The sequence below is a fragment of the Ahaetulla prasina genome, chromosome 8 (genome assembly GCF_028640845.1).
Source record: "Ahaetulla prasina isolate Xishuangbanna chromosome 8, ASM2864084v1, whole genome shotgun sequence".
Taxonomy (NCBI): domain Eukaryota; kingdom Metazoa; phylum Chordata; class Lepidosauria; order Squamata; family Colubridae; genus Ahaetulla; species Ahaetulla prasina.
The window spans coordinates 87,133,757-87,157,591 of NC_080546.1; the positions used below are offsets into that span (position 1 = coordinate 87,133,757).

At 44.5% G+C, this 23,835-nt stretch overlaps 1 protein-coding gene across 1 annotated transcript in view; it reads right to left on the bottom strand.

Moving 5' to 3' along the window:
* The window catches only part of ARAP2 (ArfGAP with RhoGAP domain, ankyrin repeat and PH domain 2), an 87,369-nt gene that overhangs the window by 25,503 nt on the left and 38,031 nt on the right, over nucleotides 1-23,835 (bottom strand). Inside the window, exons 13-17 of the mRNA XM_058192502.1 lie at nucleotides 17,943-18,017; nucleotides 15,082-15,199; nucleotides 10,985-11,107; nucleotides 3,776-3,820; nucleotides 1,786-1,925 (exon numbers count right to left, since the gene is read on the bottom strand). Coding sequence (XP_058048485.1) covers nucleotides 1,786-1,925; nucleotides 3,776-3,820; nucleotides 10,985-11,107; nucleotides 15,082-15,199; nucleotides 17,943-18,017 — 501 coding nt within the window. The remainder of the gene's footprint in view (nucleotides 1-1,785; nucleotides 1,926-3,775; nucleotides 3,821-10,984; nucleotides 11,108-15,081; nucleotides 15,200-17,942; nucleotides 18,018-23,835) is intronic.

The window sequence follows — 23,835 nt, forward strand, 5'->3', positions numbered from 1 at the left end:
TAGTCCCTCTCAGAAATTTGGTTGCTGCAGGAATCAGTGTGACATTTACGGCAGGTAACCCCCCAAAAAAAAAAAAAAAGCATTCTGCATATTAATTTGATTTTGAGACCAAAAATAATATTTTTACATCCATACCTTGTTTCCCGATTGCATGACAATGACAGGGGACAATGAAAATGAATTTGCCACTATATGCACCAAGACAAATTCCTTGTGTGTCCAATCACACTTGGCCAATAAAATTCTATTCTATTCTATTCTTATTAAGCAACAGATTAACAGAGTTGAAGGGATCTTGGAGGTCTTTGTTGTGGTCTGCGGAGTCGGAAAGTGAGGAGGCTGGGGAGGACAATGGGCCGTTCCTGGAGTCAGGGGAAGGCCTGGACGAGGGCTCTGCGTCAGAGGCAGAGATGGGGCCAGGATCATCTGGGAGCGATGCACGGACTCCAGAGCCTTAAGAGGCAGACAGCAGACAGGCAGAGGCACAGGAGGAGCCTGTTCCTAGTGCACGCATGAGAAGAGCTGCCAGAACGCAAGAGCAAAGCAAAAAAAAGGATGACTTGGGAGTAAGGCCAGGAGATGATTGGCCACTCCCATAAGGCTTAAAAGAGCAGCAACGAGCCGTTGGGTTCTTTGTAGAAAAGCAACGTTGATTCCATTGCTTCTTGTCCAGCATCTCTTGAACTTTGTGGGTTTTTTTGCCACGAAAAGCCTTTGGCAGGTTGCCAAAGACAACAAAGGTTGGTGATAAGGCCGGAAGACTGTTTATGAAGAATTTGTTTTGGATTAAGCTGAGAATTAATTCATTCTCAGCTGTTCTAATAAAATTCAGAACTGACTTGTGTTTGGTAATCACTACTTGGGCCTCGGTCACAAGATCTAGTTCAACGTCCTGCTCAAGCAGGAAGCCCGATACTATTTCAAACAAATGATTGTCCAATTTCTTCTTAAAAACTTCCAGTGTTGGAGCATTCACAACTTCTGGAGGCAAGTTGTCCCACTGATTAATTGTTCTAACTGTCAGGAAATGTCTCCTTAATTCTAAGTTGCTTCTTGATTAGTTTCCACCCGTTGCTTCTTGATTAGTTTCCACCCATTGCTTCTTGTTCTACCCTCAGGTGCTTTGGAGAATAGCTTGACTCCCTCTTCTTTGTGACAGTACTTCAAACACTAGAAGACTGCTGTTGTGTCACCCCTAGTCCTTCTTTTCTCTAGACTAGACATGTTGTTTTACCGTTATGAGACTAGTTTCTTAAGACAAAGTTATGATCTCAGTTGATCAGCCAGTCAAAGTCAACTCCTACTTTTTCCATCTAAGGGTGGTTCCCCCCCCCCTTATGTTGTTATGTTCCCATATTTGATCCTAGCCTATCTTGGACATTTGACAGATGGCAGTCCAGTCTCTTCTTGAAAGCTTCCAATAACGAAGCTCCCGCAATGTTTGAAGTCAAACTGTTCTATTGGTTGATTGTTGTCATTGTCAGAAAATTTCTCCTTATTTCCAGGTTGAATCTCTCCTTGATCAGTTTCCATCCATTATTCCTTGCCTGACCTTTGGGTGCTTTGGAGAATAGCTTGACCCCTTCCTCTCTATGGCAGCCCCTCAAATACTGGAAGATGCTCTCCTGTCTCCCCTGGTCCTTCTCTTCACTAGACTAGCCATGCCCAATTCCTGCAACCGTTCATTGTATGTTTTAGCCTCCAGTCTCCAATCTGTCAAATCTCATGTAAAGAGAAGGGGTGGGATTGGGAGTAAGTTAAAAAGGCTTGCAACAGAATTTGTACCTTCATGTCCTTATAAAGCCACAATTTTCCTTCTCGTAAAACGAAATAGCGGTCTTGAAATTTATTGGCAGACAGAAGCTTGGAGGGTTCTTCTTTGTATTTCAGGTAGCCAGCTTTGACGGGACCTTTGGAAGTTTCCTCTGTTGATAAAAAAAAAGGCATTTGGCATCTATATCTATATCTATATCTATATCTATATCTATATCTATATCTATATCTATATCTATCTATCTATCTATCTATCTATCTATCTATCTATCTATCTATCTATCTACATTGCAGCTAGTCCTCAACTTACGATCACGAGTCAGTGAGTCTCTCTCTGTGTGTGTGTGTGTGTCTGTCTGTCTGTCTATCTATCTATCTATCTACATTGCAGCTAGTCCTCAACTTACGATCACGAGTCAGTGAGTCTCTCTCTCTCTCTCTCTCTCTCTCTCTCATGTTTTCCCAAAAATAAGACCAGATCTTATATTAATTTTTGCTTTAAAAGACGCATTAGGGCTTATATTTTGGTTAGGTCTTATTTTGGGGGAAATACCGTACTAAATGCATCCATCTGACTGACAATCAGTCAGGGTTCCAGACAGGGAACCCATACCACATGTCTGGAACCCATACCACATTTCAGACATCAATACAATTGAATGTGTCCAGAAATATTTTACAAGAAGAGTTCTCCACTCCTCTGAATACAACAAAATATCTTATGCCACCAGACTTGAAATCCTGGGTTTAGAAAACTTAGACCTCCGTCGCTTTCGACATGACCTGAGTTTAACTCATAGAATCATCTATTACAATGTCCTTCCTGTCAAAGACTACTTCAGCTTCAATCGCAACAATACACGAGCACACAATAGATTTAAACTTAATGTTAACATAACATAACATAACATAACAACAGAGTTGGAAGGGACATGAGATGAAAGAACAACAGAGCGGGAGGGTGCGGAAAGTGTGGGAGGTCATGTGGGCACGTGCGAGGGTGGGGAGGAGTGGGGGTTCATGGATGCATGCACAGGGGAGGGGGGGCAAGTAGTGCATTATGGGTGCCGGCGTGCGTGCTTTCGGCACACGAGGACAAAAAGGTTAGCCGTCATAGACCTAGGTCATAAACATATGTATATTAACCAACGTTCATTCATATGATCCAAGCAAACATTTAAAGAATGTTCTAGCTGGACTGAGTTCGAGATCGTACAGGTCTTACTAGCAGCTATTTTACCAGAACTTTCTTTTTTAAAAAATTAAAAAAAAAACATGGTTCTTCTTGCTACCATCCTCCTTCAAGTCAACATTTACTCGTAATAAGAAGTTTCCTTAGCAACGGTTTCAAAATTGGTTTGATTTTTCTTGACGTTTGATTTTTCTTGTTGTTCTGGCCCTTCGAGTCAACTTGGTTACTCTTAATAACGAGTTTCCTTAGCAACGTTTTCAGATTCGGTTTATCGTGTGGTTTTTTTTGGTGTCTGTTTCTGAGGTAATTTTGTGATGGGTTGAATGAGCAACCCAAAATTATTTGTACGGCCGTGATGTCTCGTATCCCCGCTCAGTCGCTACACTGAACTAGCTTTTTAAAGCTTCTGCTCCATTAAACTTGAATTCAGAAATTAACAGACTTAAGCTCACTACCGCTAGCAATAGCCAGCCGGCATTTAGTAGATTAAAATGATACATTTGTAGTATCACGCACTGCCTTGTTAGTTATGATCTTTATATTGTTTTACTGGTTGATTTTATTAGGCGTGTATCTTCTTTAATTCGATGGGTTTTTTTTTAATTTATTCTATTTGTTCGGTAAGCCGTTTTCTTTCTTTTAGTCTCCGACCTTAAATTAAATAAACCAATAAATTGTAATTCTTTGGACGCCAGCCTCTCCACTTGGTAAGACGATTAATGGGTCGTTTACATAGTTCGGTGCTATCTGTTCATACAGTATATTAAATAGGCAGTCCTATAGAGAATAAGATATGAAAAATCAACATACCTGAATTAATCTTGGGTGACGATGGGCTCCCTGAATGTTTGGCACCTTAAGCAGGGATGAGAGCAAAATTATAAACCAGGATTAAACACTTTTGCTTCAATATAATACTAAAGGTCTCTTTCTTATTCCCCCCAAAATTGGACTGATTCCTTCCTTCCTTCCTTCCTTCCTTCCTTCCTTCCTTCCTTCCTTCCTTCCTTCCTTCCTCCCTCCTTTCTTCCATTCCTTCTCTTCCATTCCTTCCCTCCGTCCTTCCCTTTCATACACCCCTCCCTTCCCCTTTCCGTGTTCCTTCCTTCGTCCTTCCTTCCTTCTTTCCTCCCTCCTCCTCCCTCCCTCCCTCCTTCCTTCCTTCCTTCTCTTCTCTTCCCTCCTTCCCATACACCCTTTCCTTCCTTCTCTTCCCTTCTTTCCTTCTTTGATTCCTTCCTTTCTTCCATTCTTCCCTCCCTTCCCCCTTCCTCCCTCCCTCCCTCTGTTCCCCCTTCTCCTCTACTCTCCCTCCCTCCTTCCTTCTGTCCTTCCTTCCTTATGCTTAGATCCTTTCCAATGTACAAACACATGTTCATACAATCCATCTAATTGCACACATCTAAATTTCTCCCCTGGAGAGAAAAAGTATAACATCAGGTGCAAATGACCAGATCTACACACACGAAGGTCTAATTAAACTGATTTATATTCATGCCTACAGACAGGAATCTTCTTAACTAATATTTAGCACCTGCTGGGCGCAAGGGTGAAATCTAAATTTCTTTCCTACTGGTTCTGTGGGCGTGGCTTGGTGGTGGTGGGGTCATGTGACTGGGTGGGCGTGGCTATGTGACTGGGGGATCAAAAGACAGAAACTCACTAACTATGTCCTGCTGGAGCAGGGTTGGACTAGATGACTTCCAGGTCCCTTCTAGCCCTGTATTATCCTCTGAAGTTGCGTCTAGTGCCAGGTTTGTAGTCCTTCCTTCCTCTCCTTTTTCCTCCCTCCCTCCCTTCCTCTTTCTCTTTCTTTCTTTCTTTCTTTCTTTCTTTCTTTCTTTCTTTCTTTCTTTCTTTCTTTCTTTCTTTCTTTCTTTCTTTTTCCTTCCTTCCTTCCTTCCTTCCTTTCTCCCTCCCTCCCTCCCTCCCTCCCTCTTCTTCCTCCCTCCCTCCCTCCCTTCCTTCCTTTCTCGCTCTCTCTCTAAAGAACCCCCACCCCCCATTTTTTGCCTACACCACCATTTTTTACCTAGCAGGCTTCAGCTTTTTTACCTTTTAAAAAAATGCTTTTAAAAGTAAAAAAAAAAAAAGAGGCAATTGCGTGGCTTAGCTGGGCATGGGTGGGGGGTGTGGCAGGGATTTTTGTTACCGGTTCTCCGAACCACCCGCCGCCATTCCTACCGGATTGTTCAATCCGGTCCGAACCGGGAGCATTTCAACCCTGGCTTGCAGGTACATAAGGAGCAATGGAATTCTTGGGAGGTTGGATGTAGCTCGCTTGTGGCTACGTAGGGATTCTAGACTGAATCCTCTTTTGACTCCGCCCCAGGTTCTCTTTCTCTTTACAATATTCAACCCATCATTCTGTACATCGAGGAAAAGACAGACAAATCTAGAGAGAGCCTAGAGAGTCTAACCAGGGTCTCCACTGGTAAGATGCGTTGCTATGGCGATGGCTCAGAATATGGTTACCTGTCTTCTTCTCTGTTTTGGATTCGGGTAGATCCAAAAAGGGCTTTTTATTACAAGGTTGGCCAGAATTCCAGAGTCATGCTTCCCTTTGCCATGTTTATCGCCATGCGAAAATGAGAACATTAACAAGATTCCGACAGAACGCTAAAGCATCTGTTAGCGCTACTTTAACGAACCTTTGCTAGCTCAACTGGAGGAAAATGTGAACACCTGCTCCCACGTTCACTCTATATAATTATTATTGGTTGGATTCACGCATGACGCTAAAATGGGGCGTGATATCCTTGTTGCTGGCTTAGTGCAATGCATGAATCCACCGATGTGGTTTGCCAACCAAATATTTTGCTCTCCAACCCCCCTCCCCCATGAATGTCAACCATGGTTTCTTTAAAAACAAGCCAGGTTTTCAAAATGACAGTGAGTTATCCTGACTTGTGTAGTTTAAAGGCAGAGTAAACACCACTGCAATCAGCGGAATGAAGAAACATCCATGCGGCGGATGGAATTCTCCTCACCACCTACTTTAAAACCAAAAAAAAAAAGCTATGCCATTTCCTTTCGACAGTCCATTGAAGCTAAACGCTCCTGAAAAGATGCCAGTTTGTCTTTGTAAGAAATGGAGAATGAAATCACATTTGATTTGCTATCCTTATTGCCTTTTTAGATCCTCACATTAAGCTGTATCAGTGACAACGGACAAACCGATAACACTAAAATCAGAAACTCCCCTGGGATTGATTCAGGAGCCACTTATTAAGGCAAAGAGAACCGAATTGTCAACGGCCTGGAAATCTATCAAAGAATAAAGCTCCACAAAACAAGCTTTACAAGATCCTGTTTGCTGAGGGACTTTGCTAAGGAGCTGATGAAAAGACGAGCGAGTGGAAATACCTGTAGTTTAAAAGTACAAAACATTGCCAGTAGGATACAGGTATTCCTCGACTTCCGAAAGTTTCATTTAATGACCGTTCTAAGTTGCAAAGAGACTTTGCAGAGACTGTGCAGAGAAGAGCAACAAAGATGATGGGGCTAAAACATATAAAGAACGGTTGCAGGAACTCGGTATGTCTAGTTTAATAAAAAGAAGGACTAGGGGAGACATGATAGCAGTGTTCCAGTATCTCAGGGGTTGCCACAAAGAAGAGGGAGTTGGGCTGTTCTCCAAAGCACCTGAGGGTAGAACAAGAAGCAATGGGTGGAAACTGATCAAGGAAAGAAGCAACTTAGAACTAAGGAGAAATTTCCTGGCAGTTAGAACAATCAATAAGTGGAACAACTTGCCTCCAGTAGTTGTAAATGCTCAAACACTGAAAGTTTTTAAGAATCCCTGTTCTTAATTATTGAAGATGTATAAATATAATTAATGTAGGCTCGGGTCTGCCCAGTTACCATTTTAGAATGGTGGGGAGGGAGAAAAGAGGAGAGAGTATGAGGTAGGAAAGAGGAGAAGAGGAAGGAAGAGGGGTAGAAGAGGGAGAAGGAAGGTGTAGGGTGGAGGGAGGAGAGGATGTAGATAAGAGAAGGAGAGGAAGGTCTGGAAAGTAAAAGAAGGTAGAAGAGGGAGAAGGAAGGTGTAGGGTGGAGGGAGGAGAGGATGTAGATAAGAGAAGGAGAGGAAGGTCTGGAAAGTAAAAGAAGGTAGAAGAGGGAAGAGTGTTAAAAAGGGGGGTGGTGACTGGGCAAGCCTGACTAATTGTATATAACTGTACATTGGATGAGCTGTTTGATATGATTGTAAAATAAAACTTTTTTTATGAAAGTTTTTAAGAAGATGTTGGATAACCATTTGTCTGAAGTGGTGTATGGTTTCTTCCCTAAGCATGGGGTTGGACTAGAAGACCTCCAAGGTCCCTTTCCAACTCTGTTGTTGCTGTTGTTGTTATTATTATTATTACTTATGACATTTTTTATACTTACAGTATGATCGTTGCAGCCAGTGGTGGGTTCCAAATTTTGTTACCACCACTTTGCCACACGCATGCCTTCCGCGCATGCACCCGCCCTCAAAAACATGCCTAAATAGGATGGTGTACAGACGGGGTGTTTTTTTTTTTTTTTCATGGACTGAGTTTCCTATGATTTTGGTAAACGCAGTCCTATGATTTTGGTGAAAATGTGATAATTTTCAGTGCTCTATTTCTATGAAGTTTTTGTTTCACAGCCTTTTCAAGAGAACTAAGCAGTCCTCTGAGAATATTCAAAGCATCTGTTGTGGCCTGTCGGCTGCCGGCCCCTCCAGGAGCCAAATCGGAGGAGGAGGGGGCATGGGACTCAGTGTCAGCCATCGAGGCAACCTGAGAGTTCAGAGGGGGAAGAGGGAATGGAGCTGTCAGAGAGAGAGACAGAGGTGGTTTCTGAGCTGTTCGTCAGCCCTCAGAGGGAGAGTCAACAGCCCCCAGGTCTGGAGGTGGCTGATGAGGAAGAGGAAAAACAGCTGGGCTCAGTGCCTGACATGCAGATGCACAGAAGGTAGAGAAGAGGAGAGCAGTGGAAATCTATGGGCCGGTCCTTGGGAAGAAGAGGCGCAGAAGAGGCGTGAGTGAGCAGAAGAAAGTGCAAGTGCGGGACCAGACCCAAACCAGTAGCGAAGGTAAGTGGATTTCACCACTGGTCACAAGAACAGTCACTAAATGAATTGTTGTAAGTCGAGGACTACCTGTAAGAGGGAATATGCTTTTTAGTACTTACCTTCACCCGTAAGTCCTACGGTTGGAAATTTCTTTATTATAAGAGAAGCGTTGCTGGGGTTGGCCAGGGAACTCCAGTGAAGGATCTGTTCTAGGATGTTCTCCGTACAATGCAAGGGACGTTCTAGAAGAGAAGAAAGAATTTAAAATGTGGTTGGTTGTGATCTGGAGATCAGTTGCTCATTTTGGATGTTTCCACATGCCCTATATCATGGGCGTCAAACCAGGAGTGAAATCTACTTACCTTCCTTATCAGTTTGGAAGTGCATGCGCCCTGCGCACGTGCTTACTTCACTTGTGCGTGTGTGTCACATGCGTGCATAACCCTCTGCGCATGCACAAAACCTACACATGCGCCGAGGGTAAAAAGTACATTACTTCCTGGTTAAAACCAGGAAGTAATGACACCTGGGTGGGTGGGCGGAGCCTCCCGCAGCCATCGCTACCAATTCTCTGAACCACCTGCCACAATCGATACTGGATAACCTGATCCAGTCTGAACTGGGAACATTTCACCTGTTGTGACCCAGGTTCCCGGACTCGGACTCCTGGAGGATGATTCAGAAAGTGAGGAAGAGGAACTGGCAAGACCTGCTTCCCCTGGGCTCTCTCCCTCCCTGGCACCCACCCAGGAGGAAGAGGAAAGGCCGGCAAGGCCTGATTCCCCCGGGCCTTCTTCTGATTTGGCAACGCCCCAAGAACAATCTTGGCTTGATACAAGACTGCGCAGACATGACCGGCGCATGCAGCAGAGGAGGATAGGTAGAACTCTAGAGGCCCCGCTTTCTCAATTTGAAAGGAACTCGAAGGAAAGTTCCTGAAATCCATCTGCAGCAGCTCCAGACCCAGCGTGTCTCTGCTTCGGCAGAAAGAGAAGAGAGCGACCACTTCTGCTTCAAGTGATTGTTATGGATTTTTATAAGCAGACGGAACAAACACAGGAGATCAGTCATTTAAATTGCAAGTATTAAATCTGACTTCTATTTTTTTTTTATTTTTTCTTCTTCTTTCATCTACAATCAACATAACGAAACAAAATGGCGTTTACTTGCTGAGAAAGTGAAAGTGAATGGAGACTTTATCTTATTATGCTGGACTGTGGACTGTTGGATTATTTTAGTTTGTTTAAGTATTTCATAAGGGGATTCTCAGCAAGAACTTTGCCATGAAGGTTCTTTCAGAAGAATGGATTCGTGACTTTATACAGGATTATACAGAAAGAATGTATTTAATTATTCAAAAATACAAATTGATAAAAAATGGGAATGTTTTGGATGAGAGCTTGGAGGAAATTAACCAGTGTAATCAATACTTGGAAAATGGAATAGAGGAGATGCAAGCAAAAGTGGATAAAAATGAAGATATGATCGTGAATAAACAAGATGATGTAAAGAGGCTCTTTTTAAAAAGTTTTGATGAAATGCCTGAATCTGTGTTACAAGAGGCTGCCTCCCAAACCGAAAAAATTCACAGGGTTAATGCTTTCCAAGAGTTCTCTTTCTGGACTGATGGAATATATGGCAGTAACTTGTGGATTGTTGGACATAAGGAACTATTAGGAAATATTGTGATTGACTTTTCAAAAGGAGTAATGAAGGAAAGACAGAGACTAATGCATCAAAAAAAATGGCAAGAGACAAAAGTATTATCCTTGAAAGAAGATTTTTCTGAAATATTAACAGATAAAAATATTAGCGTTCCTGAAAGACTATATGTGAGAAAGATCTGGAAGAAATGGGTTGATTATATGTTTCACATCTATCATAAAAGACTAGATATTTGGATTTATATTGAATTTTGACGATGAAGGACTAAAGTTGAATAGATATTGTAATTTCCTGTATTGAAATTATATAATGTGTTGTACTGAATTGTAAATAGAATATTCTCGAAAGATCTTATGTAAGAAAGACTTGGGGGAAAAATTATATGGTTATAGAAGCTATAAGGGAGATATTCTCTGAAGTGGTGTATGGTTTCCTCCCTAAGCATGGGGTTGGACTAGAAGACCTCCAAGGTCCCTTTCCAACTCTGTTGTTGCTGTTGTTGTTATTATTATTATTACTTATGACATTTTTTATACTTACAGTATGACCGTTGCAGCCAGTGGTGGGTTCCAAATTTTGTTACCACCACTTTGCCACACGCATGCCTTCCGCGCATGCACCCGCCCTCAAAAACATGCCTAAATAGGATGGCGTACAGACGGGGTGGTGTTTTTTTTTTTCATGGACTGAGTTTCCTATGATTTTGGTAAACGCAGTCCTATGATTTTGGTGAAAATGTGATAATTTTCAGTGCTCTATTTCTATGAAGTTTTTGTTTCACAGCCTTTTCAAGAGAACTAAGCAGTCCTCTGAGAATATTCAAAGCATCTGTTGTGGCCTGTTGGCTGCCGGCCCCTCCAGGAGCCAAATCGGAGGAGGAGGGGGCGTGGGACTCAGTGTCAGCCATCGAGGCAACCTGAGAGTTCAGAAGGGGAAGAGGGAATGGAGCTGTCAGAGAGAGAGACAGAGGTGGTTTCTGAGCTGTTCGTCAGCCCTCAGAGGGAGAGTCAACAGCCCCCAGGTCTGGAGGTGGCTGATGAGGAAGAGGAAAAACAGCTGGGCTCAGTGCCTGACATGCAGATGCACAGAAGGTAGAGGAGAGGAGAGCAGTGGAAATCTATGGGCCGGTCCTTGGGAAGAAGAGGCGCAGAAGAGGCGTGAGTGAGCAGAAGAAAGTGCAAGTGCGGGACCAGACCCAAACCAGTAGCGAAGGTAAGTGGATTTCACCACTGGTCACAAGAACAGTCACTAAATGAATTGTTGTAAGTCGAGGACTACCTGTAAGAGGGAATATGCTTTTTAGTACTTACCTTCACCCGTAAGTTCTACGGTTGGAAATTTCTTTATTATAAGAGAAGCGTTGCTGGGGTTGGCCAGGGAACTCCAGTGAAGGATCTGTTCTAGGATGTTCTCCGTACAATGCAAGGGACGTTCTAGAAGAGAAGAAAGAACTAAAAATGTGGTTGGTTGTGATCTGGAGATCAGTTGCTCATTTTGGATGTTTCCACGTGCCCTATATCATGGGCGTCAAACCAGGAGTGAAATCTACTTACCTTCCTTATCAGTTTGGAAGTGCATGCGCCCTGCGCACGTGCTTACTTCACTTGTGCGTGTGTGTCACATGCGTGCATAACCCTCTGCGCATGCACAAAACCTACACATGCGCCGAGGGTAAAAAGTACATTACTTCCTGGTTAAAACCAGGAAGTAATGACACCTGGGTGGGTGGGCGGAGCCTCCCGCAGCCATCGGTACCAATTCTCTGAACCACCTGCCACAATCGCTACTGGATAACCTGATCCAGTCTGAACTGGGAACATTTCACCTGTTGTGACCCAGGTTCCCGGACTCGGACTCCTGGAGGATGATTCAGAAAGTGAGGAAGAGGAACTGGCAACACCTGCTTCCCCTGGGCCCTCTCCCTCCCTGGCACCCACTCAGGAGGAAGAGGAGGGGCCAACAAGGCCTGATTCCCCCGGGCCTTCTTCTGATTTGGCAACGCCCCAAGAACAATCTTGGCTTGATGCAAGACTGCGCAGACATGACTGGTGCACGCAGCAGAGGAGGCGTTGGGACAAAGTCAAAGAATGATGAGTCACAGAGTGACACTCACAGGGGCTATAAAGCAAGAGGCGGAACTTCCTGGCTTTTTGTCTTGGACAAAGTAATGAATTTGCGCGGGCAAATCATGGAGAGAAGAATCTGTTTGTGAGTGAATCGTGCTTTATCTATAATTTTCTGGTTATCTCCAGGGATTTTGGCAGGCGTGTGGGGAGACATCTCTGTGCCAGAAGGAATTCAGCCAAATGTAAATAAATTGGGAAAACGCCTTTGACTGACTCTTTGTTGGAAGTATTGGGGGAGGGAAACAGAACATCACCCTTGTGTCAAACTAAATTTCATTGAGGGCCGCATCAGGGTTGTATTTTACCTCGGGGGAGCTGCGGGGAGTGTGGCCAGGGTGTACATGGCCAGCTCGACATCACTCGTTTTGGGGGCGCCCGTGGAGGCCCGAGTGCTCCTCCCACAAAAAAGGGCTCCCGCGCTCCGTTTCCAGCTATGATGGCCTCCTGCAATCCTCCTGCGGTCCTACGGAGCTCCGTTTTCAGTGGCAGAAGCACTGCGGGCTGGTCCTTCGCTGTTTCCAGAACAGCTGCAGAGGCCAGATCTAAGTATCCCATGGGCCGGATCTAGCTTTGAGTTTGACACTCCTGCCTTATACAAATTAAAATGCCGTATTTTGACCAATGACACATGTCCAAATGTAAACATCTGAGTGGGTTGTGTATAGAATGTATAGATTCACTTAATAACCATGTTACTATCTTAACAAGTAAGTAACATGATGTAATGATTTGCTTAACAACTGTGGCAAGAAACATTGTAAAATAGGGTAAAACTGTTGTGACCTAGGCTTACTGAGCCATTACAAGACACAAATAAACCCAAACAAACCTATTTTATTGTAACAGCTGAGAATAACGTTCATTCTCAGCTGAGTTCCAATTAGTTGCAAAACAAGTCCTTCAGAAGAAGTCCTTCGGGATAATCACCAACCTTTATCTTCTTTGTCAACCTGCCAAAGACCTTACTCGGCAAAGGAAGTTCAGAAACAAACAAGAGATGCCGACTGGAAACAGAGTTAGCAACGCTGCTTTCTCACAAAGAGCCCAAGTGCCTTTTATTTATTTACATTTATATCCCACCTTTCTCCGAAGACTCAGGGCGGTTTACAGTGTGTAAGGCAATAGTCTCATTCTATTTGTATATTTACAAAGTCAACTTATTGCCCCCCCCCCAACAATCTGGGTCCTCATTTTACCTACCTTATAAAATGGAAGGCTGAGTCAACCTTGGACCTGGTGGGACTAGAACCTGCAGTAATTGCAGGCAGCTGTGTTTTAAGCCTTATGGGAGGGGCCAATCATCTCCTGGCCTTACTCCTGAGTCGTCCTTTTTGCTTTAGCTGCTCTTGCCTTCTGGCAGTTCTGCGCATGTGTGCACCAGGAACAGGTTCCTCCTGTTCCTCTGCTTCTCTGCTGTCTGACTCTGGGGGCTCCAGAGTCCGCACATCACTCCCAGATGGCCCTGGCCCCATCTCTGCCTCAGACACAGAGCCCTCATCCAGGCCTTCCCCAGACTCCAGGATTGGCCCATGGTCCTCCCCAGCCTCCTCACTGTCTGACTCGATTGCCAGCTCCTCAGGCTGCTGGCAGACCACAACAAAAACATACTTAACAACTGTGCTGAGAAAGATCATGAAATGGGGAGAAACTGTGTCTCATTTAACAACAGAAATTTTGGGTTCCATTGTGGTCGTAAGTTGAGGGCTACCTGTATCTATAGCCACGTTGATATTTAATGTTGAATATAAATCATCGGTTGACAAACATTCATTATTTTATCAGCTATACACACATTATTTGCAAACTACGCCTCTTATAGAAATTGCTAGCAAAATTTTTATAAACCAGAGGTCCCACCATATCAAATCTACCACATAAGGCCAGATAATTTCATTTTCTACCTCTGCTGCTTAATGTGCAAATATTTCAGCTCCTTGTTAATATTTTAGTTCCAACCACTTCAGACCTCTAGCTCTCCAACTTATATATCCCATTATTTTGCTCCCAAGGTCATTCTATGTTGCTAGTAAACAGCAGTGGGATTCTTCGTTCCACTCTAACAATAAATATTAGAAGGAAATTGCATTCTGGAAAATGTAGGCTACGCTTGCATTCTCAGACTTTCGGTTGCATCTCGTAAACAATTATTAAATTGAGGTGAGGGTTGTTAGGAAAAAGACTGAATTCCCTGGAAAGCAGGGAAGGTTACTTCATGAGGAAAGATACAGCTTCAAAACAGGAGCTCGGTAAATTAAACACAGCTACTTGCGACGATAAATGCACGCCCACAATTCTCCCAACAGAAAGTGCCCTGTTTGACAGAAGGTTTCCACAGCATACTGCAATTTATGGTAAATGGAAGAAGAATGGAGGGAGGGAGGGAGGGGAGTATGGAAGGGAGAGAGGGAGGGAGGGAGGGAAGGAAGGAACGAATGGAAGAGAAGGAAGAGAAAGAAGGAAGGAACAGAAGGAAAGAAGGAAAAAAGGAAGGAGGGAGGGAGTATACGGAAGGGAGGGAGGAATGGAAGAGAAGAGAAGGAATGGAGGGAGGGAGAGAGAGAGTGAGGAAATAAAGAACATAGGAAGTATGGAAAGAAAGAATGGAAGGGAGGGAGGAAGGGAGAGAGGGAGGAGGAATGGAAGAGAAGGAAGGAAAGAAGGAAGGAAGGAAGGAAGGAGGGTAAGGGAGGAAGAATGGAAGAGAAGGGAGGAGGTGGGAGAGAGAGAGGAAATAAAGAACAAAGGAAGAAGGAAGGAAGGAAGGAATGGAAGAGAAGGAAGAGAAAGAAGGAATGGAAGTGAAGGAAGGAAGGAACAGAAGAAAGGAAGGAAAAAAGGAAGGGAAGGAAGGGAGGAGGGTATAGAAGGGAGGAATGGAAGAGAAGAGAAGGGAGGGAGAGTGGGAGAGAGGGAGGAAATAAAGAACAAAGGAAGGAAGGAAAGGAAGGAAGGAATGGACGAGAAGGAAGGATGGAGGGAGGGAGGGAGGAATGGAAAAAAGGAAGGAAGGGAGGGCGGGATGAAGGGAGGGAGACAATAGTAGAGGGGATGGGTGAGGGGAGAATATTAGAGGGGAGAGGACGGGAGAAGAGTTTGTCAAGGTAGTCCCTCTTTTGTCACCTCTCCAAACCGAGCGTCTTTCAGAATCACATCGAGTGTTTCCATGAAATAGCGCTAAGGTTCCTATTTGTTTTGTTTCGTTTTTCTGCGAAGAAAAACAGCAAGGAATCGTTAAGCATAAAAATAATAATAATTCCAAGCCGATGCCGACAATGACTAACCTAGTTCTCCATTTTCAATAACTTCAAAGGTGGTCCATGTGTCATCTTTATGAGGGGTGAGGTTTTTGATGCCCAGTACGTCGTGAGTCAATTCTTCCGCCTCCATTGTGGGTGAGATCTACTTTGAAGATCAGATAAGACTTTAGAAATTATTCAAAACTTCCGAGCGGGTCTCACACCAGGGGTAAAATGTAAAATTTGTTACTACCGGTTTTGTGGGCATGGCTTGGTGGTGGTGGGGTAAGGTGACTGGGTGGGCATGGCCACTTTTTTTTTTTTACTTTTAAAAGCATTTTTTCTATAACCTCTTTGGCCGAAGAGGTTGTAAAAAAATGCTTTTAAAAGCCTGTGATGATCAGGCAACTCAGCTGGGATCGCCAGAGGAAAAAAAGCTTTTAAAAGGCTCCTCTGGCGATCCCAGCTGAGTTGCCTGATCACCAGAATCATTTTAAAGCATTTTTTTTGCAACCTCTTCGGGTTGCAAAAAAGATGTTGTAAAAAAATGCTTTTAAAAGATTCTGGCGATCAGGCAACTCAGCTGGGATCGCCAGAGGAGCCTTTTAAAAGCTTTTAAAGGGTTCTGATGATCCCAGCTGAGTCGCACAATCATCAGAGGCTTTTTTTTAACTTTTAAAAGCATTTTTTCAGCCGAAGAAAAATGCTTTTAAAAGTAAAAAAACAAAACAAAAACTCTGATGATCACGCGGCTTAACTTGGGGGGGGCACCTGCCGCCATCGCTACCGAATCGGATGATCTGGTCTGAACTGGGAGCATTTCACCTTTGTCTCACACGTGCCAGAGTTTTATGCTCTCATATGGGGGAGGGGAGAAAAAATATGTCCAATCAAGACATCAGAAGCTGTGAAAGAAGATATTGGAAAGACTCATTATGGTTAAAAATGATTGAAGGATATTATGGGAAGGGCTTTGTTCCATGCCATTTTCCCTCCAAAAACCTATTTGATATTTCCACGAGAAGGACAAACAAATCTCATCGATCCTTCAAACTAAAAAAATAATAATAATCCTGTGACCTAGAACTAAAATTATTGTTGTGACCCACCAGCGGCCAGCAGATCTGGCAGCAGATTCAGACAGTGGAGGAGGTTGGGGAAGAACATGGGCTAGTCCTGGAGTCTGGGGAAGGCTCGGATAAGGGATATAAGTCAGAGGCAGAGAGAGGGCCAAGGCCATCTGGTAGTTATTTGCTGCCTCCGGAGCCTGACATCAGTGAGGCAGAAGAACATTGGGAGCCTGTTCCCACTGTGCGCATGTGCAGAACTGCCAGAAGACAAGAACAATTAAGAAAACAGGGTCAACTTGGGAGTAAGGCTTGGAGATGATTGGCCCCTCCCATAAGACATAAAAGAGGAGCGAACGGGACATGAGCTTTTGTAGTAAACAATTAGTTCACCTGATTGGTTCAAGCTTTGGAAAGTTCTGTTTGACTCTGTGCTAAGTTTGGCCTTGCCCCGCGTTTGACAATTAGTTCTCTGGCAGCATTCCAAGGGAGATAAGGTGGGTGTTTATAAACATTCCCCTGAAAGACTGTTTGTGAAGCCTTTCAGACTGTGAATGACAATAATTCACAGCGTATGAATAAAAGAGGTTTGCCGGGACAAAGATCGTGCTTTATGCTTTCCAAGGAAGCCTAAGTCAGAACAATTATAATGAAACTAATCTTCATCAAATAACTTTTTAATATTAAACATAAGACATACATCGTAGTATTTTCCCCATTTCTACCTCTATTGTCCAACCACTGATAGAATAAGAGCCATGTTTGAAAATATTCTGTATCTTCTCTATCTTTTACCTTTAATGTCAAACTATCCATTTCTGCACAATCTGTTGTGGTCTGCCAGCAGCCTGTGGAGCTGGCAACGGAGTTGGACAGAATGAGGCTGAGTTGGGGCCAGGGCAATCGGGGAGTGAGGTGCGGACTCCAGAGCCTCCAGAGACTGATAGTAATGAGGCAGAGGAACAGGAGGAGCCTGTTCCTAATGCACGCATGAGAAGAGCTGCCAGAAGCCAAGAGCAGCTCAAGGAAAGAGGACAACTCAGGAGTAGGGCCAAGAGATGATTGGCCCCTCCCATAAGGCTTAAAACAGACCAGCAACGGCTTTTGGGCTTTGCTGGAAAACAATGTTGGTACTTCGTCTCCTTGCATTTATTTTTGTATCGGTGACTTCTGAACGTTTGCCAAGAAAGGCCTTTGGCCGTTTGCCTAATTGGACCAAGGTTTGGGATAGGACTAAGGAATTTGTGTCGGGAGGAATTTGCTTTAATTTAGTTGAACTACCCTGGGAATGAAGTAATTCTCAGCTGTTCGAATAAAGTGTTTGTTTTTTTACTGACTGAGTTTCCTACTACCTACTTGGGCCTGGGTCATAACACAATCTAGTATTTTTTTTTAATTACATCTTCTTCTATGGGTGGTTTCCAGTGTTGTGCATATTCAATTCTTGCTGCCATTGAGACATGCAATATTAAGTATATACTCTCTCTATCGTATTTTTCTGGTACTATGCCTAAGAGAAATATTTCTGGCTTATAGTCTATGCGTTGCTTTAATCTTTTTTCTAACCATTATATATTTTCGTCCAATATTTTTTTGCCTTTGCCTCCACCACATATGACAGTATGTGCCCATTGTCTGGTTCTCTGAGTATGGGACCTTGTTCTGCAAAAACGTAATAATAATTAAATAGATATAAATTTTAAAATTAGCAAGTTATGCCAGTGTTTTTTTTAAAAAAAAGAGAATGGCCTTTTGAATTGCCTTAAAGCAACAGATGAAATATGCATTTAAAAAAAAGAAATAAAAAAAAAGAAATAAAAAATAAAAAATTATACAAACCCTTATTATAATGCTGGAGTCAGGTTCCTTCCTTTCCACATAGACTTCAATTAGCAAGTCTCCAGCCTGAGAAATCTAAAATAAAAGATATAATATAATAATATAACGACAGAGTTGGAAGGGACCTTGGAGGCCTTCTAGTCCAACCCCCTGCCCAGGCAGGAAACCCTACACTACCTAGTCCTTCTTTTCATTAAACTAGACATACCCAGTTCCTGCAACTGTTCTTCATATGTTTTAGCCTCCAGTCCCCTAATCAAAATAAAATTTAAAAATAAAATAAAATAAGGCGATGAATCAACATTGGGGCGCCTCACTTTTCCCCTTATCCTAGTATATTAAGACTACCTGAAACAATTGAGTGCTGCAAATGTAAGACAATTTTGTCATATGCGGAAAATGAATGAGGGTAAATACATGGTCCACAACAGATTGACAAAATAATATCCTTGTAGCAAAGGCAAACTTTCCTTAAATGCCCCTGGCTACTTAAAAGATTTATTTATTAAATTTAAATGTACAAAATGAGCATGTAAGAGATACAAATTATCAGAGTTGGAAGGGACCTTGTAGATCATTTAGTCCAACCTCCCCCCCGCCCACCGCTGCCCAAGCAGAAGACCCTACACCAGGGTGTCAAAGATGGCAAACTGCCCGCGGGTCAGTTTTATTGGCCCGCAGCAAATTCTGAAAATATAATTGAATATGCCCCGCCGCCTCCACCATTCTGCGCTGTTGCAAAGAGGGTTGGGGCAGTTCAGCCGCCGAGCAGCAGGGGGAGCTCGCGCAGCAACGGAAAGGTGGCGCCTGCGTAGCTGCGCCGCCAAAATGGGCGACTCTGAGGATGAATTTCGGTGGCGGGATCCGCTGGGGCGGCGGGGAAGCGGCGCTGGATAGGCACAGGCCCTGCCCCCGCCCCCGCCCCGTCCCCCGTCCCCCCGGAGTGCGGACTGAAGCGAGGCGGTGCCCCTCGGCTGCCCGGGAGGAAGAGGCAGCGGGAGGCGGACGGAGAGCCGCTGGTGGTTCCGGCCAAGTTCCGCTCGGAGGCCGGGCCAGGCGGGAGGCGGCCCAGGGCTGGTGAGTCAGGCGGGAGGCGGGGAGTGGGGGGGAAGAGGCTGAGGGGATCGCCGCCTGGGAGCCACTGGCTGCCACCTGCTCTCCGCCTAGAGGCGAAGGGCCACGGAGGCCGCCGCCCCGCTGCTGCTTCAAGGGCGGAGGGCGCCAGCCGCGGACTCAAGGCCTGGGCGGCCCTACTGCTTTTGAGGCCCGGCCGCGCCCTGCGCCCGCTGCCCACCAGCTGCTGGAAAGGGGCCCCGGCTAATGCGAGGCCGGGCTGGCTGTGGGAGCTGAGCTCGTTGGCGGGCACCCCGGCCGTAGCTCCTTGGGAGGCCGATCAGGTGCGTGGCTGCGGCGAAGCGTCGGGCTCTTCTCCGGGGTCCTCCCTTCCCCTTGGGGGCAGCTGAGCCGTCGCTCTTTTGCGGCGTTTCTGTCCCCGGAGCATCCCGAGGCCGAGTTCGCCTTCAATCCAAATATTACATTAAAAATCAACATAACACAAACACACACGTACACAAACATAGAGATACACATGCACATATATATAACTCACACACATATAGTATACTTAAGCCTAAACTGTGCATAGGGACTACCCAGACGGCTGAAAAAAGTGATTTCTGACAGGTTCTCACACTTTTGACTGGTCCTCACACGTACAACTATCTTTACATTTTGCACCCTATCTTGTAACCGTGGTGAAGAGAAGCAGTTGTGAAATGAGTGATATGGTTGTTAAAAATGCTGCAATGGGCATAAATGTGAGGATGGTCATAAGTGTGAGGACTGGTCAAAAATTACTTTTTTTAGCCCTCTGAGTAGTTTCTATGCCCATAGCCACATCCACTCAGTCACATGAGCAGTTAGCCACGCCCACCAGTCACATGACCCCCAAGCCACACCCCAAAATAAGCCACGCCCATCCCCCCCCCCCGGTGGCCCGGGCCTTTGCTTATTTTTCTGTATTTGGCCCTCACTCAAAAAAGTTTGGACACCCCTGCCCTACACCATTTCTGACAGATGGCAGTCCAATCACTTCTTGAAAGCTTCCAGAGATAAAGCTCCCACAACTTCTGAAGGCAACTTCTATCCCATTGGCTGATTGCTCTCACTGTCAGAAAATTATGTAATTATGATTAAGAACAGGGAATTTGCACCAGAGTACTACAGATTCTAAAGAGTCTCTAGATGCGGGTGAAGGAGGAGAGTGCAAAAGTTGGCTTGAAACTCAACATTAAGAAAACTAAAATCACCCCAATGAAGCTATCGAAGTGCTGTCCCGGTGTTTGGAAGCCGTACGGGTCTGGATGGGGAGAAACAGGCTCAAGCTCAATCCTTCCAAGACAGAGTGGCTGTGGGTGCGGCATCCCGGTACAGTCAGCTGAGTCCTCGGCTGACTGTTGGGGCGAGTCATTGGCCCGATGGAGAGGGTGCGCAATCTGGGCGTTCTCCTGGATGAGCGGCTGTCTTTGAAGACCATTTGACGGCCGTCTCCGGAGAGCTTTCCACCAGGTTCGCCTGGTGCGCCAGTTGCGCCTTTCTAGACCGGGATGCCTTATGCACGGTCACTCACGCCTCGTGACGTCTCGCCTGGATTACTGCAATGCTCTCTACATGGGGCTCCCCTTGAGGGGCATCCGGAGGCTTCAGTTAGTCCAGAATGCGGCTGCGCGGGTGATAGAGGGAGCCCCTCGTGGCTCCCGTGTGACACCTCTCCTGCGCAGACTGCACTGGCTACCTGTGGCCTTCCGGGTGCGCTTCAAGGTGTTGGTGACAATCTTTAAAGCGCTCCATGGCATAGGGCCGGGTTATTTACGGGACCGCCTACTGCTACCAAATACCTCTCACCGACCCGTGCGCTCTCACAGAGAGGGACTCCTCAGGGTGCCGTCAGCTAGGCAGTGCCGTCTGGCGACACCCAGGGGAAGGGCCTTCTCTGTGGGGGCTCCCACCCTCTGGAACGAACTCCCTCCAGGACTACGTCAACTTCCGGATCTCCGAACCTTTCGTCGCGAGCTTAAAACATACTTATTCATCTGCGCGGGACTGGATTAGGTTTTTAAAGTAATTGGTTTTAAGGGGTTTTTTATTATTTATACTGTTTTAATGATTTGGGCTTTAGAATAAGTTTTTTAATTGTCGTTTTAATCTGTATTTATATGTGTTTTAACTGCCTGTAAACCGCCCTGAGTCCGTAGGGAGATAGGGCGGTATATAAATATGATAAATAAAATAAATGGCATCCGTCCCTTTCAATTCCTGGCAGATAAATGGAGAAGAAATGGAGGTAGTGACAAATTTTATTTTCCTGGGCTCCAAGATCACCGCAGATGGGGACTGCAGCCAAGAAATTAAAAGACACTTGCTCCTGGGGAGGAAAGCTATGGCAAATCTAGACAGCGTACAAAAAAGCAGAGACATCACCCTGCCAACAAAAGTGTGTATAGTCAAGTCTCTGGTTTTCCCAGTTGCAATGTATGGCTGTGAAGGTTGGACCATAAGAAAGGCTGAGTGCCAAAGAATTGAGGCCTTTGAACTCTGGTGCTGGAGAAGACTCCTGCGAGTCCCTTGAACTGCAAGGCGATCCAACAGGTCAGTCCTAGAGATCAACCCTGACTGCTCTTTCGAAGGCCAGATCCTGAAGATGAAACTCAAATACTTTGGCCACCTAATGAGAAGGAAGGACTCCCTGGAGAAGAGCCGAATGCTGGGAAAGATTGAGGGCAAAAGAAGAAGGGGACGACAGAGAACGAGGTGGCTCGATGGAGTCACTGAAGCAGTAGGCATGAGTTTAAATGGACTCCAGGAGATGGTAGAGGACAGGAAGGCCTGGAGGAATGTTGTCCATGGGGTTGCGATGGGTCGGACACGACTTCGCGACTAACAACAACAACAACTACAGATTTCAAAATCTTCTGGCTCTAATTTTGAGATTAATATTGAAAGAATTTATCGTGTTAATTCTTGGTGGGCAAATCAAAAACAACAACTACAGATTCTAGAAAGATGCTCCATAGTTTGTTCTTGATGTTTTTCTTGCAGGTGTTTCACGACCGAAACTAGGAAATGTCATGAGTGCTAGACAGTATTTCACTGTTTTTCAGACATCGATACATTAGAGTGGGTCCAGAGATGTTTTTACTAGAAGAATACTCAAATCTTTTGCTTGAAATAAAATTCCCTATACCACCAGGCTTGAAATTTTAGGTCTGGATAGCCTTGAACTACGTCAACTACGTTCCGACCTATGCTTAGTTCATAAGATTATTTACCAAAACGTTCTACCTGTAAATGAGTACTTTAATTTCAACCATAATAACACAAGGGCTAGCAATAGATTCAAACTCAATGTAAATCGCTCTAATCTTGATTGTAGGAAATACGACTTCTGCAACAGAGTAGTAAATGTCTCGAACACTCTACCTGATCCTGTTGTTAGTCTCTCTAATCCCCATATCTTTTACCTTAAACTGTCTACCGCGGACCTTCCATGTTTCTTAAGAGGTCCCTAAGGGGGTGTGCATAAGCGCACCAGCGTACCTACCATCCCTGTCCTACTGTCTCCATTTATATGTAATCATTCTATGTGTTTATGGCTAAGTTTTGCCTATTTATATCCTTTTATTTGTGCCAATTTTTTTTCATCTGTCCAGGTCTATGTCTGTACTGTTACTTGTTTCCTTATACTTGTTGACAAACAAACAAATGGAGTGAGGTTTGCTTTCTGTTTAGAGCAAGTGGTGAGAATGCAGTACTGCAGGCTATGTCTGCTGCCTGCCGGCTGCCTGCAATTTGGCAGTTCGAATCTCACCAGGCTCAAGGTTGACTCAGCTCCGCTAGCTCCATTCAGTTGCCCTGACTCCACCCCGCAAAGGATTACGGGGTTGTTAAAAGATGATGATTTGTGAAGGGGAAAAATTTTTACAAAGTGACTTTGAAGAAAACCTAATTATGGTGGCCATGACTCAGAACAAAAGCTAATTTCCTAGTAAAATTTATACTTTTGAGATGTTTCTACTGAAAAAAAAAAATGGGGAAAAGAATGAAATTGATATTTGATTTGCAGTAGTGCGTGTAAAAGGGACACGGTGGCTCAGGGGCTAGGACGTTGAGCTTGTCGATCGAAAGGTCGGCAGCTCAGCAGTTCGAATCCCTAGTGCTGCCGTGTAATGGGGTGAGCTCCCGTTACTTGTCCCAGCTTCTGCCAACCTAGCAGTTTCGAAAGCACGTAAAAATGCAAGTAGAAAAAACAGGGACCACCTTTGGTGGGAAGGGAACAGTGTTCCGTGCTCCTTTGGCATTGAGTCATGCCGGCCACATGACCATGGAGACGTCTTCGGACAGCGCTGGCTCTTCGGCTTTGAAACGGAGAAGAGCACCACCCCCTAAAGTCAGGAACGACTAGCACGTATGTGCGAGGGGAACCTTTACCTTTACCTTTAGTGTGTGTTAACAATTGCATACTAGAGGTAGAAAGAAGTCTGTGCTGCAAAGAAAGCAGCTGATAAAGGGGGGGAGGGTGAAGAACCATGGTTAACCAAGTGTGAACTCAAACAACAAACAAGGTTATGATCAATAGAACAAAACATTCTTCTTTTTTTAGCGGAAAAGTATGAGCTAAAGGTGCTTTATTTATTTTTTTAACACAGCACCCCTTTTTCCTATAATGATAAAGACCCTACCTCACCAAAAAAAACAAAAAAAACCCCCAAACCTTCTTTGCAACAAATTCATTTTAATTCCTGTACGGATAAATCATAATAAATAATAAATAATAATAATAAATATAATAATAATAAATCATAATAAAAGATCCCTTTCCACGTCTACAGGCTTT